The sequence below is a fragment of the Diabrotica undecimpunctata genome, chromosome 2, assembly GCF_040954645.1.
Source record: "Diabrotica undecimpunctata isolate CICGRU chromosome 2, icDiaUnde3, whole genome shotgun sequence".
NCBI classification, from domain to species: Eukaryota; Metazoa; Arthropoda; class Insecta; order Coleoptera; family Chrysomelidae; genus Diabrotica; species Diabrotica undecimpunctata.
This window is the reverse complement of record NC_092804.1, coordinates 100,855,180-100,873,694: the sequence shown is the minus strand read 5'-3', so window position 1 is coordinate 100,873,694 and position 18,515 is coordinate 100,855,180. Positions and strand designations below refer to the sequence as shown.

The window sequence follows — 18,515 nt, the reverse complement described above, 5'->3', positions numbered from 1 at the left end:
ATTTAATAGCTACCAGTACCATATTCTAAAAGTACGCGTTAATTAATAAAGGCCCAATATGCACCTTTGCTTGACTCTTCTCATTTTTCTGACCTATATAGATATGTTACGTCCAATTTCTAGTGGTGCTCGCCCCCTTTTTCCGAGCTGCTTTTTTTATTCCTGTTTTTTTTTTAATTTAATAGCTGCCAGCACCATTTCCTAAAAGTATGCGTTAATTAATAAAAACCACAATATACACCTTCGCCTGCCACGACTCGCCTTCTATGAATATTTTACGCCTAAAATTGTTAGTGGTGCTCGCCCCTTTTCCGAGCTGCTGTTAACAAAATTGGTATATCCTTGATAGCCAACGCACGATAATCGAATATAAGAAGAAGTAAGCTCACTGATTATAGTTCAAGCTTAATACTAATCTAATTTTCTGTTCCTCAAGGTTTTTGTTTTTGAGAATTTCCATCAGTTTAATATTTTTCGTCATATAGAATGATTTGTTGTAGTCTATGTAGTGAACGCCTAAGCTAAGTATCTTTGAATAAGAACATTAAAAATAAACTTTTTTGCTTACACCATTATGGAAACTTAATGTTATGCTGCGTTTGGTTTAAGAAACGACCTTGGAATCAGAGAAGCATTATTCAGTTTGCAGGTCTTGTTTCAAATATGTAGGGATATTGAACAACCGGTATATACGTGTTTTATCGACTTTGAAAAGGCAGTAATACGAGCAGTTCACCGTGCTTCGGGGGGCACGTAAAGCCGTTGGTCCCCTTGGTCAAGTTAGCATCGACACTAACTACTTGAAACAGAGTTAAAGATTCAATTGGCACCGGAACCTATCTGACAGGATCTCACCGGCAAAAGTGCCATGTGATGTTATTATTATTACCGGGTCACCTATGGTAAAGCTTAATACTTCTAACATAAAACTAAAAGGTGTCAGCAAAACATAGTTACAACCAATGAAGATAAGAGTGTATGGAATAAAGTTAAAGAGAGTTCACAATATTACCTATTTGGGCGCCAATGTTAACAATAACAGAGACGCCTTCTATAAACTAAAGAAAATATTTATTAATAGGGATATTATATTTAACCTTAAAATCAGATTAATACGCTGCTACATATTCCCCACATTGCTGTATGGCATGGATAGCTGGACTCTTACAGAAAAACTTATAAAAAAATTGGAGGCCTTTAAAATGTTTATTTACCGACGTATATTGCGAATAACTTTGGTTGATCAAATAAGAAATACAATAGTTTTAAAGCAAATAAAAATCAGGATACAAAAAATAAAAACAGAACTGGACTTATTTTTGATTATGCGGTATCTCTATTTCTTAAGGTCTGTTACTGTAGAGGCTTCGGTCTCTACCACATCCATCTCTTTTGGCTTTTTTTGTAGAAGATGTTTTTTTTTTAAATAGATTTTTTTAGTAGAAAACTAAGCAATGTGCCATTGCGCTCAGCCTGTTTTCCGAACCAAATTTTCCTAGTTATCTTTCTATCTCATCTGCTTTTCTCTCCGTTTTAGGTTTAAAGTCACCGCATATTATGGTGTATTGTCGTATTATATCATTTAGGGCTAAAGTAATGTCATCATAGCATTTTTCCATTTCATAGTTCACATAGTCACTTGTTGTGCCATATACTTGGATGATTTTTAAAGCATATCTTTTAATTAGTTTAAAGGTTAGAAAGCTAATCTAGTAGAGACACTTTTTACCGATATAATGTTGTTTTTTATGTACAAAGAAGCAAATGCCTTCCGTTTTTTCAGTTTCAATATCGACCTGATAAAACAAATGACCTGATTTCAGTTTTTCACGCTTTCCTCTTGTTGTTTTAGGCTGTCCTTTCTTTTGCTAGAGATCTATCAATATGTCATAATTTGTGAAGTCCTTGAATGAAAGATTTTATTGACAGATATTCTTTTAATTTTTTACTTATCATTTAATGTCTGTACTGTTTTCGTTATTTTTCATGCAGCTTTTAATTTAAACCTGCTTAGAATAAATATGTAATAACAAAAAACGAATTAATCGAGCGTAGTGAATCAATGTGAAGAACTGCTATTTCGTGATGCTACCCGTGACGCCTTCTAGTGACGCTTGCCTCAGAATTTTATCATAGAGGAAAAAAAATACAACGCAAGTATAGAAGCTGCTGACTTTTTCAATGTATTGAAAAAGCCAGAGCTGCTTTCTATAAACCACATTAATACGCTGCTACTATTCTCCACATTGCTGTATATCACGGAGAGCTGAACTCTAACAGAGACACTAATGAAAAAATTGAAGCCGTTTGAGATGTGAATTAACCGACGAATATTGCGAATAGGATGGGTTGATCGAATAAGAAATGAAATAGTTTCATACTATTTTGGTCATGTGATGAGACATATAGAGAAGTATACTTGCACCTCATAATCCAGAGCAAGATCGCCAGAAGTAGAGGCTTAGACTAAAAGAGAACATCCTTGCTCCGAAATTTTTGAGTGTCGTATCAAGAGACATCCGCTAATCTGGTTTTAGTTATAAACTAAGTTATTTTTACCAAGATAATTACCAACTTACGATAATAATCGAACAGGGTACTGTAAGAACAAGATAAAAGCTTTGCTTCAAAAAGCAAAATATATAATTTTATATTAATGTAGCACTATAAAATTAGCACTAGAATGTAGCACATTAAAATTATTAAAATGTTCGAAAACATAAACAAAAACGGTCAAATGTTATTTGTAATATTAAAAAAATGAACTAAATCTAATTCCTAAAGTCCAGATATCCTAACTGTATTAAACTAGTACAGATGTTAAACACATCTCTGGGTTACTTTCCGAAAAAAATTAAGGTGTGAAATGAGTTAGGTTATAGTTATTAGCTTGGTTTCCTTGGCTACATATGCCGCATCTTGGCCTCGTGATTGTCTGTCCCTTATAATGGCCTGTAGTACAGCCTTCCCACAGGAATTATGGTGATGACCTCTCAACAAAAAACAGTAAATGCACAGTAGGTACCCAGCACCTCTAACAGCATTAGCTACTTCTGTCAAAATGAACAATTAAACTAGTACAGATGTTAGTTCTAAAACATATCTCTGGGTTACTTTCCAAAAAAAATTAAGGTGTGAAATGAGTTAGGTTATAGCCATTAGCTTGGTTTCCTCGGCTACATATACCGCATCATGGCCTCGTGATTGTCTGTCCCTTATAATGGCCTGTAGTAGAGCCTTCTCACAGGAATTATGGTGATGACCTCTCAACAAAAAACAGTAAATACACAGTAGGTACCTACCACCTCTAACAACAACAGCTACTTCTGTAAAAATGAACAATGTACTTAGCACATGTTCTGGGGCTTAATGGAGAGTAAACTAATTCTTCACAGATGATTTAATACGATATTAACCTTGCAAAAACCACGTTCTCTGGAAGAGCGTCCCTAGAATGGAGTTGTCCCTTTCGTGGTCAAATTATAAGTTGTCGCTTTGTAGCCTGCCTTTACAAAAGATGAGGTGGACTATCTCAAGAATTCTGAAAAAAATATATATCTACTACAGCGAACACCATACCCGTCATGAATTTTGTACCGGATATATTGTGAGGAGCAAAATTAAACAAATCGTAATTGTCTTCAAATTCGACGATTTCGACGATTCTTTTTTTAATTTGTATGTACTTTTTGCGCACATTACGAATACGTACTATTTAAATAATTGAATTGTTAAATAATCTATTTTTTTTTAAATTTATTTCAGTTTTTTTTAAATAATGTTTATTGTTACACATAAATATTTATTATTAATATATGCTTCTTTAACGAACTTTAGAAATCATTTATTTCTAATAGATTTTATAAACAAAATTAATTATCCTATTATGATTATTTCTAAAAATAATATTGGTTCACGTAATGCTTTGTAAATCCAAATTAACTTGGTTTTATTTATTGCTAAACATGCTAGGTGGGTAGCTTTTGTCGAAAAAGGTCGATTTCATACCCAAATGCTGAAACTTGTTTTCGATATAATTATATTGCTAAAATGTTATACTAAAAAGTTTACCGGAAATTTAAGTATTTTTTAAACAAATTATAAAACATTGCTCTTTTCACTTCAAAACCACTTTTTTAATAATTTGGGTTATTTCAAGACAAAATAATAGTCTTATGATTTTTATGTAAAATGCTTTACCGTCCATTCTTTAATAGGTTGGACATTAAATGTAAAAAAATCAACAATACAAGATAAAAGCTTAAGTCAAGTCGTTTAAAAACCCTCAATTTCATTATAATTTTATGTTGCAAAAATCAGTTTATAATAATTACAAACAAATTGATATACCGTTGCGTTTCGGAATATATAGACTTGAACGTCTAAACTTTAACGTTTAACACACTTTGTTTAGTTCTTACCCACAATCTGAATCTTATTTTAATCGAGAGAATGTGATGCTGAAATACTATACTAAAAAGTTTACCCAAAGTTTACCACGGGAACCTGCTTGATATAAATAAAAAAATTAATGGTTAAAATAAAAATTTTATGTGGTAAATAATTTTTTTATGTGTTAAAAAATTGTTACAAATAAACAGCTTCCCTTGATAAGCTTTGTGTAAACTTTTTCCTGTAATATTTCAGCATCATATTTTTTTAATTAAAATAAGATTCAGCTTGTGGTTAAAAAAAAGTAATGTGTTTTGAACGAAAAAGTTTAGATATTCGTCAAATCTATATATCCAGAGACGCAACGGTATATGAATTTGTTTATGGATATTTTAAACTGACCTATGCAATAAAAAATCAAAATGAACTTGCGTATTTTGAAAGTAATTTGCAAACTTTCTGCTTATATATTTTTGATTTTTAAATTCAATATCCAACCTATTAAAAAATGGTCTCGAAAAACGATAAAACCGGCTTTTTTTCGGCATTTTCGGCAACAAAAATAACTTTCGTCTCAGAATTAATCAATATTAAAAAAAAATTTAAAGCAAAAACATTTTTTTATAATTTGTTTAAAAAGTGTTAAATAAATAATAATAAAAAAGTGTTAAAATATTTTTAAAGCAATATGTAGAACTAATTGAATAGAGTAATTTGTTTCTTCATAAAGTCTATTAAAATTAAATTATTTACGAAGTTTATTAAAGAAGTATATATTAATCATAAATATTTATGTTTCATAATAAAAATTACCTTAAAAATTACTAAATAAAAAATAAAAAAAATTGTTTAAAGAAATTAGATAGTTTAATTAACAATTTAAATATTTAAATCAAAAATATTTGTAATATACACAAAAAGTATATACAAACTAAAAAAGGAAACGTCGAAATTCATAAACAAGAACTAGATATACAGTTACAGCTCCTTCCCCCTCTCACAAGTTTCATAGCCTGCCGATTTTGAGCACCATATGTTTAAAGCTTTCTGGGCGATTTCATTAAAATGCAATATTTTTTAAATTATGCAAATTAAAACTTTAAGTATGTTCTTTCAGATAACCCTAATAAAATCTCTTAGTTGTTATAAACAAAGCATATGCAGGCTTTCTTAATATCAAAAATAATTTTGTTTCAGGCAATGGTTAAAAAGTTGTTCTATTTGTTTATAAGCAAAAATCATGTTTTGCAAAATAATTTTGCAATATTTAAAATTATTTTCTTTATTTATTTTAGATTAAATCATTTTCTTTTAGAAGATACACGTGTAATTACTATTTCTAACTTATATTGTTGCAAAAAAAATAAATATTAGATAAATAAATTAAATATCTTATAGACTACTTGACCAATCGATTTGAAATTTTTATCATACTTTAAGCACCATAAGACCCAACATTATGTGTAATATAAAGATTATAGAATGATTTTAAAAACGTTTAAAAACATTTATAAAAAACAGAAATTTTTGACTTATTTTGCAACTTTCTAAGCAACAAATAAGAATCAGAGCATTTAAAAAACGACTTATAGTTTTTTATATGACTTATAAGTTTTTTGCTCTAAAATTTGTTTTAAATGCTTAATTTTTTTATTTACCTTTTTTTGACCTCAAATTTACCTTTATTTGAAATTTTGATTCAAATATTGTATTTATTGTGGTGCACAGGCTAAGATGGGCTGGATAAATTGCTAGGATATCATATACTAAGTACACGAAGAGGTGGACATTCCCAAACCCAAAAGTCAGAAGAAGTAAAGGACGACTGAACAGAGGATGGATGGATGATGTGGATCTAAGATCCTAAGGATCAGAACATGGAGTGAAGTTGCGAGGAATCGATAGGTGTGGCTACTTCTTTGCGAGCAAACCAAAATACACAAAGGATTATCAAGGCAATTATGATGATGAAATTCTGTAGAGATATATACTCCACGGAGTATATACATAAAAGGTACTCAAGTGTTTTCAAGCACTTAAATACAGAGTTAAAAATATTATAGGCTGGAGAAAAAAAAAAATTAAAAAATTAGTGGGTAAATTATAATACTGCGATAAAGTTCTCGGCTGAAAGTATTATCATATCCTTTTTTGTAATACATCGATTCTGAAATATAAGCATGTTAAGATAAAATAAGCAATAGGTTCTACAAAATATTTTAGCCTTACATATCTTTAGGCAGAGCTAACTTACATATCTCGAAAAAATTTTGTGCGCTGGTACTTTAAGCTGAACAAGTAAAATTTTTTCCCAAATAAGTTTTATAAGGTGAACAAATTCCAAAATAATTTTGATTTTAATTTGTCATAGAACTTGATGGTCCGTGGATAACATAAATGACTTTTAATTATAACTATCAGTTATATCCATATTTTTACAAAAAATGGACATAGAACGTTTGTGTACTAACTCATTATTACTATAACATAACATAATTAATCTTTTTATGTTTTTATGCATAAAATATATAGATTATAGTTTTAGTAACGTTGTTGAGCTAATTTTTCTTTTTCAGCGGCAATACTAGCAATCATCACCGTCATTGGTAATATAATGGTAATGATATCATTCAAAATCGATAAGCAGCTTCAGACTATAAGCAACTACTTTTTGTTTTCTCTGGCAGTGGCAGACTTCGCCATAGGCCTTATATCTATGCCTCTGTTTACCATTTATACCCTTCTGGGATACTGGCCTCTGGGGCCCCTCATCTGCGACACCTGGTTAGCACTGGATTACTTGGCGAGCAACGCAAGTGTTTTAAACTTGCTCATCATCAGCTTCGACCGATATTTTTCAGTGACAAGACCGTTTTCCTATAGAGCGAAACGAACAACGAGAAGAGCTGCTGTTATGATTGCGTGAGTATAATAATTTTATTTAATTTTTTAAATTGTTCTAGATTTACATGAATCATCGAACAGGATTTGACAATCCCATTAATTTTTAATTTATTTTAATATTTATTTCTGTCCATAAAATCTTTTTTTTTTTTCATTGTCAACATCTTTCTATCAATTCGTATCTCGCAGAATACAAGGATATGAGTGGCGGTTAAACTTAATCTTTAATGTTCACAGTCCCGTATGGTGGCAAACATTATCCGAACTATTAAAATTTAATTTATTAATAATACATATTATAATAATATAATACAAACCTAATTTTGTACAAGCACTTAGCCTTGGTGGACATACGTTGCCACAGCCTCTATACAAAGACGAATCTTAATCTACCGAAGTCCATTCTCATTGATAACTCGTATCCCGCATCCATTATCAATAATAATTTTTTTTTTCTAAAAGCAATGCGCATTCTATTATTGAAGCATCCAATGGGTTAACATTTCCAACAACTTACAGATAAATAACTCTCAGGTCATCTATGAACACAAAATATGCTTCGCTACCGTCGTTCCTGCAAATCACGAACAAGCTTACCAAACTATTTATAAACTTAACTACCAAAATAGCCTTTAAAAACACTAGAACCGTACAAAAATTATTTTCAAAGACCAAAATTCCATTGGCCCCTTTAGAAGCAATGTATGTAATCTATCATATACCCTGTACAGAGTGCAACTCCTGCTACATTGGACAGATCAACCGCTCTCTTTAAGATTGACTAACGTCCCATAAAAGCGACATAAGGATTTTTAATCCTCTTGTGCCCTTACACCACATGCTATCTCAACTAAACACAGTAGCCAAATGCTAAAACAGGAGAAAAACAGGAAAAATTCGAAAGGTCTTGATTATGTAGCAGTTCTCTAGCTACATAGCCATACAAAGGGGAACATATCCCTTTGTATGGTTATAGAGTCGGTTTTCGTGACCCTAGGCAATATTCTATATTTTTTGTTTATATGTTAGTATACGAAGTTCCCAATGTAGGTCGTTATTGCGGATATACTACTGAGCGTTGACTATGTTAGTATTCGGTTTTGGACTCTTTGAAGGCAAGCATAGTTACTCTCACTAGGACAGCCCCATATCTGTACAAGATAGAACCATTCTAGTTTGAGCATTTGTTTGTAAACTAATACCTTGTTTTTGATGGTACTAACTAATAACCAATATAACTTCTTGTATTACAATTTAAGTTCTTAATTTTAATTCGGATATATTTCTGCCACTTAATTTTCTATCCAAATGCAGCACTAGGTATTTAACTGTTTTCTTATATGTGATGATTTTATTGTTTAGTCTATCTGGGTGGTTCTTTATTTTTTTTGTAAGTAAAATCGATATGAGCAGATTTTCTCTATTAATTTTTATGCGCCATTAATTATTCCCAATGCTTATTTTTTTCACTGCAGTTTGGAGGTGCCTAATTTTTTCTTAGTCGCCTTTGCAGTGTCGTCTGAAAATGTAGCCAGTTAAATATTTTCCGTAACAGAGAATTAGGTTTTTATTAAATATAGCATAGGTCTCAGAACATTAATTTGTTTAAGTCCTGCTTTGATTGGTCGTAGCTCTGAATATTCGCCTTTCTGTTTAACTCCAAAAGTTCAAAATTATGAGTTTGACTTTACAACCCTGCATTGGTAATAGTTTTCTCAAGAATTTCTCTTCAAACCTCCCTGTCCGTCGCCTTCCTCCCCTAAGCACATCTTCCTTTTCTTCTCTGGCCAATGGATCTATCAAGGAAAATTTTTCTAGATGGGTCATTACATACCCTATTTACCTCAGATATCCTATCTTAATATATTTTAAGATATCTGGTTCGTGGTATATCTTCTTTTTTAATCGGCAGAGTCTGTTGCTTTGGTCTATTTATTATTTTTTTTATAAATTTCCACAACGAGTAGTCAGTAGTTTAATTATCTGTCAGATTGTTTAGGTATTGTTTTATTGATTCATTTGTAATTATCTATTTCTCTTTTTACCTGTTGGGTGAGGTTGTTTATTACATTTGTATTTTCTGCAGTTTTGATTTTGTGTCATGTTTTTCTGGCTTTTCTTTTCCTTGCATCAATTTTCTAACTTCTTTGCGAAAATTTTGTGCCTTTCTTCCAATTTTTTTGGTATTGTTTCATGCTGCTTGTTATATATTTATGGTTAGTTTCTTTGCTTCTCAGAAAGAAACCCCAACGTAAGTGGACATGAAAGAGTTTAAATAAAAAAACAAAAAATTAAATTGACTTTAGAATATGAAATAGAAAGGATGTAGTTCAGGATGTAACAGTTTTAAATACATTTATAACAGGTCCATAGAGAAAATCAGAATAATAACAAAAACAAACTCAGAATCTCGAATAAAAAAATTAAAAATTAGGTTAGAAAGGATCTAAGAGCATACAATACAATGGAATTAACTAGAGTTATAGGAGAAAACAAAGTTTGAAAGTCCTTAGACTGAACATGTCCATTGGAAAAAATATCATACACAAATTAAGAAATAAACAGAGAAAAATAATTAAGGATCATTATAAGCACTATATAGAGGTTTTATAGCCAACTACACAAAAAACAGCAATGCATCCGGAGTGGATCATTACCAAAGATACAATTAATCAGGGATCTGAAATGTTACTGGACAAAACACCTAATTAAGTTCGCAGGTAAATGTAAACAAAAAATAATAGGTCTACTGGAGGCGATGAAATAGTGGAAGGTGTCTTAAAGGTAGTTGAAAAAAGAATATGGCAGGCCCTTGTCAAGCTATTTACTAGATGTCTGTAGAAAGCAGTATCACCAACTTAGTAGTATAACGCAGAAATTGTCCTAATAAAAAAGGCATCAATATTCCAAAAAATTGAAAGTCTTGACAGAATGTCGAATTGACTATCTCTATATAAATAAAATTTAACATATAATAAAACGCATCAGATAGTGTAAGAGTGAATGATCTTTCTAAGAAATTCCCAACACAACGTGGTGTACATGAGCGGGATACCATATCACCGAAACTGTTTCCTACGCTTTTGGAAAAGCTTAGTCATCTGAGGTTTGCTGATGATATTATGCTAATAGCTGATTCTGATAGCTTGTAGCTAATAGCTTAAAAAACTTTCAAATCAGCTCTACCTTTCCTCGCTAGAAGGGGGATTGAAAATAAATATAATTTAAACCCAGATAATGACTAAACTTATAGTTAGCGAAGATATGTGTGTAGGAAGAAGATCCATAGACCAGGTAATGGCCTATAAATACATAGGTTATGAGATTCGCATGAAAAAGGATGACCAAACCATAGATTTTCTCCGTCGTATAAGACTGACTTTGGCAGTCTCCGGCAAGGTCAACCACATTTTCAAATCGTCCAACATACCAATATGTCTTAAAAGAAAAACTTTTATTTAGTCTGTTTTGCCGGTGTTGACTTACAGAAGAGGCACGTTGACTACGACAAGAAGAACAGTAAAAAAAATCTATGTGCTCAAAGGGCAATTAAGCATAATATGTTTGGCGAGACAAGATCTCAAACCGCGAGCTATGGCGAAGATCAGGTGTGGCTGATGCTTTAGAGAAAATAGCAACACTGAAGTGGAACTGGGCAGGTCACCTGACTTAAATGACAGGTTACACAAGAACAAAGCGAATACTGGAATGAAGACTAAGAGATTATGCCTACCGAAGCAGAGGTCGTCCACCAACACGTTAGACTAACTATCTAAATCGTTGTGATAGGAATTGGATGCAAGAGGCACAAGATCGAAACGGATCGGAAATTATGAGGGAGATCTGTGTCCGGCTGTGGACAAGCGAATATTAAATCATGTAACATAGGTACTATCTAAAGCTAGTCCGGTTCATTCTGTTGTTGGTTAAGGTAGGGTGATTTTCTCTGAGAATGATCAGAACTGGGACCATCATCTTCTATCTTCATAAAATTTGTTGCAACTTTTTTAAAAATGAAAAAGTCAATTAAGTCGGGTGTTATATATTTTTTTAGTGTGCTAATATGTAGGTTTTCGAGTTGACTGTCATTTTTAATTTATATTTTTTATTGCTGCATGTAGCTCTCTACCCTTTGTATTGATTAGCATTAACTCATCAATGATGGAGTTTTAAAATTTTTTAAATTAGAATAATTTTAAACAAATTTATAAAGTCAATTAGTAGTTATGCTTAAAACAACAAATAATTATGGTTTTTATTTATTATTTTTAAAACAGTATGTTGCCATATGGTAACGCTAGTTACCATATGGCAACTACGTGGCAACTACAACCCGTGAAATTTATCACGGGGATTAAAATTATCATTATCTGTACAGTGAAAGTACCGGGAAATAGTCAAAAATCTATCTTTCCGCATGGCTTCTTTAACCAAAATTTTACCCATATTTCCACTGGACGCTCAATAAAAATTTTTACCAGGAAGAGCGTTGTAACCTGATAGAATTATAATGGCAAGAAAAACTTGCATTTCTTCAATGCTAGTGTTAAGATTGAATTATTTTTCTGTTTTGCATATATTTCAGTTTCCGTATCCAAAATTTTAGCAAGCCTTTGTCAAAAAATAGCTCCAACAATTCCGTAGATGTTAAAGTTTTAGTTTTCAGAAGTAGGTTGTGAAAAAGGTTTGCTTGCTGCTTTAATATCGTCAAGAACCCAAATGACTTTTGTCAAATCAGTGTTTAAATATTCTTCATCAACACTATCAGAATATATCTCTTCAAACGGTCCATCTTTAATCCCCATTTGCTCTTCTTCTATGTCATTTTTGCTAGAAAGAACAACCTGGTCCATAATGGACCATGGCAATGATTGCGCGAAGTTGATTTTTGACAAATTATCAAGTCCACCACCGCCTTCCTCATCTGTCAGCTTACCCTCTGGAGTCTCAATGTAGAGTTCGACTACTTTTGTCATCATCGTACGCAACTTGTAATGCCTCTTTAAGTGTTAAGTCTTTTCTAATAAAAAACAATATTTTATGAAAGTCGGTAATAGCATGTCCTAGCGTTGTCATATGGTAACACTCATATTAAGGATATAATACGACCAATGAAAACTAAAAGAATTGGTCTCACAATATGAAGTATTTTGAAAACTTATAGGACTTTTTAGTATTAATATTTTGCTTACTTTAGTCTAATGTCCATCTTGAAGAAACAATGTTACATACGCTCTCACAAACAACTGATTTGAGAAAGTAATTTTTGTTTTAGCGATCCCCTAAATTAGATAACTAATCTAACAGCGTTAACTTACTAACTAGTATCGGTCTCAATTTTTCGCGTAAGAATTAATATTTTAAACAGTGTTTTACGTTGCCATATGGGAACGCTAGACTTTGATGGGTTAAACTCCATACGGTGGTTTTAACATTAAAATCTGCACCAACGATAAATTTTTATCCAAGCGTGTTGAGCAACTGAGCGTAATCTGCCGTTATTTGATTAGGTTTTGGTGGAAAATTCGAGTATAACTCGAATCCATTTGGTTTCTTTACTTGAGTTTATCCTTGTCTATGCGATATTTTATATATTTATTTTGCTGTTGTTTCTCTTTCCCTATTTTCTTTTATATTGTATCCACTTGGATTTTCATTTGTTGTAGAATCATATCTAGATTTTCCCTTTCCTGTTTTATCTGTACCCAGGCATTGTATGACATCTACTTATTTTGGTATTTTTCTTAATTTGCAGTAAAGAGCAGTTGATTTGGTTGAGCAAGTATTACCTGACTTGTAAAAACATATTTTCTTTTTCTATATTTCCGAACACCCATCTCACACTATGGTCCCAGAGTGTCTGGACTATTTGAATATTTAACAGTTTAACTAGCTATTTGTGATTTTAAAATTTTTATAGCTTACTAAAATAGGATTTTAATTTTGCAAGTAAAAACTTCTAAACTTTTATTACATTGGGTTTTTAATAATCATCGTACAATATGGCTATATTCATTTGCTATACTTAAGTTTTAAGAATTTAACCCTATGGTGTCCCCTTTTATTTTATCGAACAACTGTGCACTATAGCTAACATGCAACACAACACTATGCTCTGCTTTTGCACTAGTTAACACTTTACACTAACTCAAGTGGATTTCTTTGTTTAAGTCTTTTGACGTGACAACGTCTTAAATTAGGTTGTGGCTCGGAGTCACTCATGAAAAAGTGTAACGCCCGCTCACGTCTGTTACGATGAGTCACCGAACGAGAGAGAGGCCCGCCGGACCGGCGAATGCCTTGCGTCTCTCTCCCACTCAAACATGATCGGTCCGCTGCGTGCGCAGCACTAGAGAATTAGGCGCGTTGAATCGGTGCGTGCTTGTGTCTCTGTCGTTCTCGAGCGTTCTTGGCGTTGGAACACCGAGAAAGCGTCATAATACAAGTTCACACGTGTGGTTAAAGTATCGTCAGCTGTGTCTGTAGTGAAAATGTGGAGTGCTTAGATTCGTCATTTACAACAACTACAACAATAAAGGTAAATAATTGTACACTAATATTTCATTATCGTAAACTATGATTGATTGATTAATTGTTAGATTGACACAAAAGTTGAGAAACTGAGTTTATAGGTTATGTCATACTATTGACAAATGTTGATAGTGTTAAGTAAATTATTAGTTTAAATCACACTGCAATCAATCGTAATTCAGTCGATTGAGAAGAAACAGCGCGTATTGCTAGTCAAACATTTAAAATAACAAATTATAACCTCTAACCTGTCAAAACAGGGCGACCAAACAAACGAACTAAACCGACCAATCACCACGCGCGGAGTTAGAATTTAACTGTGTTTAGCACGAATTAAGTAATTTGTGCAATTCTTATTTTCATTCAATTCCTTGTTCCTATTGTGCAATTTAATAATATTCATATTAATAAATATTCTACCGAGAAAAAGACGTTGTCACGTAAAATCTTCGCCCGTAAAACCGACTTTACAGGCAACCGATTTTTTTCTAACCCAGTATTATCGAAGAATGGATTATATCTCAAGAGTTATGACTTTTAATAAGTTTATTATATTAATTGATATGGACTGAAAACAATTACCGTACCACAGATTTTAGTGGATTTTTAGCTTATTCTTATGCAAGCCAAATTAACAGACACGATTTTCATTATAACGCAGCTAATAAAAAAATTGGAAATAAAACAATAAATGGTAATATCTGTGGAAGTTTTGTGATAATTGCTAAATTGAAAAGTAGTTTCCAGAGACCAGATAAATTCGCGAATTTATAGTAGTATTTTCACTATAGTGAATCAACAAAAGTGATATACCTGTTTATTAAAGTAAGTGTTATAAGAAGACGTAAAAACGTGTGTTAAAGAATGTTAATTAGAATAAAATAATATATTTATTTTGTAAATCGATCTAAATACAATCATCATATTAACAGAACACCGGACTGGTTTTTTATCAACAACAATTAAAATCATAGCCGTACGTGGATATGATTATAATTATAATACATTTTTTAAGTCAAATTAAATGACGAATAATAATTTATCATCAATGGAAATTCCTATCACTTCTAAAAGCAGTCCGGTGTACTTTGTTGTTGCATCTTAACAAACCAGTCCAAAATTTCCACTAAAAGACCAATCCATCATCCTCAGTTCAATTGCAAGCTAAACGGCAAGATTATCTGTTCTGCAACTATGACCACTCGTTCAACTTAAAAATATTATTTATTTGTTAAGAATCTCTAATAATCGAGTATGCATTTATCTTTCTAGTAAAGCTGTAGCTGATGATTTTTTCAATAAAACAGGATTCATAAAAATAAATAATAAAGTACTTCCAGCACGTAGACTAATTACCGCATCAGAATGACTTCTATTATCTAATGTTAGTCCAACAATCTCACATGAAACGTTGAGCTATCTTCTTCAAAACTTAGGTTTGAAATTGATGTAACCAATAACATGTTTGAGAATTGGAGGTAGAAATTCTGAATATAGCCACATACTCAGTTTCAGGTGTCAAGTATACAATAGAAACCCTAGATATTATAACAATATCTGAATTTATTATGATAATGCTAACTAATAAGTATTTTTATCCAGCAAATAATCGCTTTGTTTCAAATCCTCTCCCCTGATCAATTCTGATATCATTATCATCACCTTTGGCTCGAAATCTTCTGTGAATCCTCGCCTGCTCTAAGATTAGTCGCCATTCTGTTCGGTTTCTGGTAACGTGTTGCGATCTTCTGATCTCTAGTATCCCTAAGTCTGCCTCAACTCCATCTAACCACCTAATTCGCGGTCGGTTTCTGCTTTTTCTTCCTACAAGTGTTCATATCATTATCTTTTTAGTAATCATGTGTCATCTGTCAAATAAACGTCAAAGTGTAAATACGAACTTAAAAGTTCTCTGCATTTTAAAGCTTAATTTCAGATAGTTTTTACGTATAAACTCAAGTTAAATTACATATTTTAAAGTTCTCTGCGATTTAGGAAGTCCTAAACACAGTTACATTCTATTACTATAGTTTAATACATATATATTAGTACTAATTTAGTCGTCGAAGCGATCGTCGAAGGCTCCATTTATGGAGTCTTCTAACTGGGGCGAGCCCCCCGATAAATTGCCAACGGATCAGGATGCGATGGATGATTGCAGTTATGGTTCCCATGGATTTTTATCCCATCAAATATAAAACTCGATAAGTAGTCTTAATAATATTAATCATTTAAAAACCGATAAACAAATTAACTCATTAACTTCTAATGAGCCAGAAATAAGCAGACCTGTATATTTATATGATAAAACTGATTTAGGGCCATTTCACATTTTTATTGAAAACAATGATAAAAATTTTACAGGCAAATTAAATGCAGTTAAGATAGGTGAAATATTATTTACCGTACACCCAGAAATTGATAATTATATTAAAAAAATTGATTCAATTGGACGCAATCGGATTAGGATAACATTTAAAAATTATGCTAGTGCAAATACCTTAATTACTTCTAAATTGCTTATTCAAAAAAATCTTATTGCATATATTCCGAAATTTCAATTATTTAAATTAGGTGTAGTTAGGGATATAGAATCAGATATATCAGAAGAATATCTCAAAGATAAAATAAAAGAATTTGATCACCATTGTAAATTCTCGGTGGATTATGTAAAAAGAATAAAGAGAAAAATAGTAACAGATGATAAAGTAGTTTTTAAATCTACAAAATCGGTAATTGTATCTTTCAAATGTCAAAGTATACCAAAATATATCGTAATTAACCATGTTTTACATAATGTAGAAAAATACCAACAAAAAGTAATTATTTGCTACAACTGTTATAGGTATGGACACATGAGTAAGCAGTGTAAAAGCAACCCTTGATGTCTTAAATGTCATGAGTCTCACCCTTCCGATTACATGTCTGAAAACAGCTTGTCTTTCAAAGAAACGCTTAAATTATTTCCTAAAGTAACCTATGCATCGATAACAGCTAATAATTCCTCAATAAATTCACATCAAATTCCAATTATGAACTCTCCATCCTTTTCATATTCCTCTACTTAATTGTCCACACCCCCCTCACCCCCCAATCAGCTCGCCAACCCTACAGTTTCAAACAGATATACAATAATAAAACCTCCAAAATCCAAACGACCCCTCCCTTCCTCGCAAGACCCAATAGCAATAGAACATCAAAAAATAATAAAGTTAAACCCCATGTCCACCAGACCTGGCGGCATTTTCAATTCATCTTCTTATCAATCTACATTTAATACAGAACAAGGATCCAAAATACATGAATCTCCTAAAGAATTAACAAAACTAATATCAAATATAGTTATAAGTATTATTTCTAATATGAATCACAAAAATTTTGAAATCCCAGAAAAATCAGTTTTAATAAATTTAATTCAAACAGTTTTAAGTTCTCTCTCATATAATAATGAATAGTTTGGTAATTTGTCAATGGAGTTGTAGATCGGCTAACTCTAATAGAGAAAATCTTCTCCACCTACTAGAAGACCAGAAAGTTGATATCGCATTATTATCAGAAACTAGATTTAAACCAGAAAAGTATATTAACTTTCATGGATATAATATTGTCAGAGACGACCGCTTTTCAGCAACTGTCGGTGGTGGCTCGGCAATTTTAATAAACTCAAATCTGTATTATGAGGAAGTCACCATGAAAGTCAAATTATTAAACATCAATAAAGTAGCAATTAAAATTAAGTTTAAATCATTCACTGTCACATTTATATCGATGTATGTTCCCCCAGAAGAAAAGTTATCGTTACAACAGTGGAACAATTTCATAACATCTATAGAAAGACCGTTCATAATAGGAGGCAACTTTAATGCTCATCACATTGCCTGGGGCTTGGACAATCATACAGATATAAAAGGCAAAATCTTAATGGACTGTATAGATGATAATAATTTGATATACAAAAATGATGGCTCTCCTACTTTCTTTAGGAACTTTTCTAAATCGGCAATAGATCTGACCATTTGTACTCCTGACTTAAGTCATCTGATCACTTGGAAAACACTTCAAGACCTATTCGGTTCAGACCATGCACCTATAAGGATCGAATTAGAGGATCAATCAACTCATATATATAATCCGTATTCACAAAAGTGGAATTTAAAGAAAGCCGACTGGAAATTATATGAACAATTTTCGGAAGATATCTTCTCTCAATCTGAAGATATAAATTCATATGCAAATTTTTTGCACAATATAAATACAACTGCATCCTACTGCATCCCCAAATTTAAAATAAAAAAACCAACTTCCAGAGGAAAATACTGGTGGGATTTAGAATGTGAGGAAGCAGTCACAAGAAGACGGGAAAGTTTTTGTATATTCAAAGATCATCCAAACCAAGAAAACCTACTTAAGTATAAAAAAGATGATGCCCACGTGAAGAAGATCACTAAACAAGCTAAAAGAAATAGCTGGAGAGATTATGTCAGGTCCTTAAATAGGTCGGTCCCTATTAAAGATGTATGGTCAAAAGTTAATAGACTAAAAAATAGAAAAACTAAGAACAAAGTCCCTATAATACTATCGGAAGCTTCATGGATAGAAGAGTTCCACCAAAATATCACTCCACTGTCTGCAGAATTAGTAATTCCTGACCTACAAGTGAATGCGCAATACGACTATCCAGAACAAAT

General features: G+C 32.0%; 1 protein-coding gene across 1 annotated transcript in view; it reads left to right on the top strand.

Moving 5' to 3' along the window:
- mAChR-A (muscarinic Acetylcholine Receptor, A-type) overlaps positions 1-18,515 on the top strand; it is a 229,925-nt gene that overhangs the window by 81,788 nt on the left and 129,622 nt on the right. Inside the window, exon 3 of the mRNA XM_072523255.1 lies at positions 6,969-7,314. Within this exon, the coding sequence (XP_072379356.1) occupies positions 6,969-7,314 (346 nt within the window). The remainder of the gene's footprint in view (positions 1-6,968; positions 7,315-18,515) is intronic.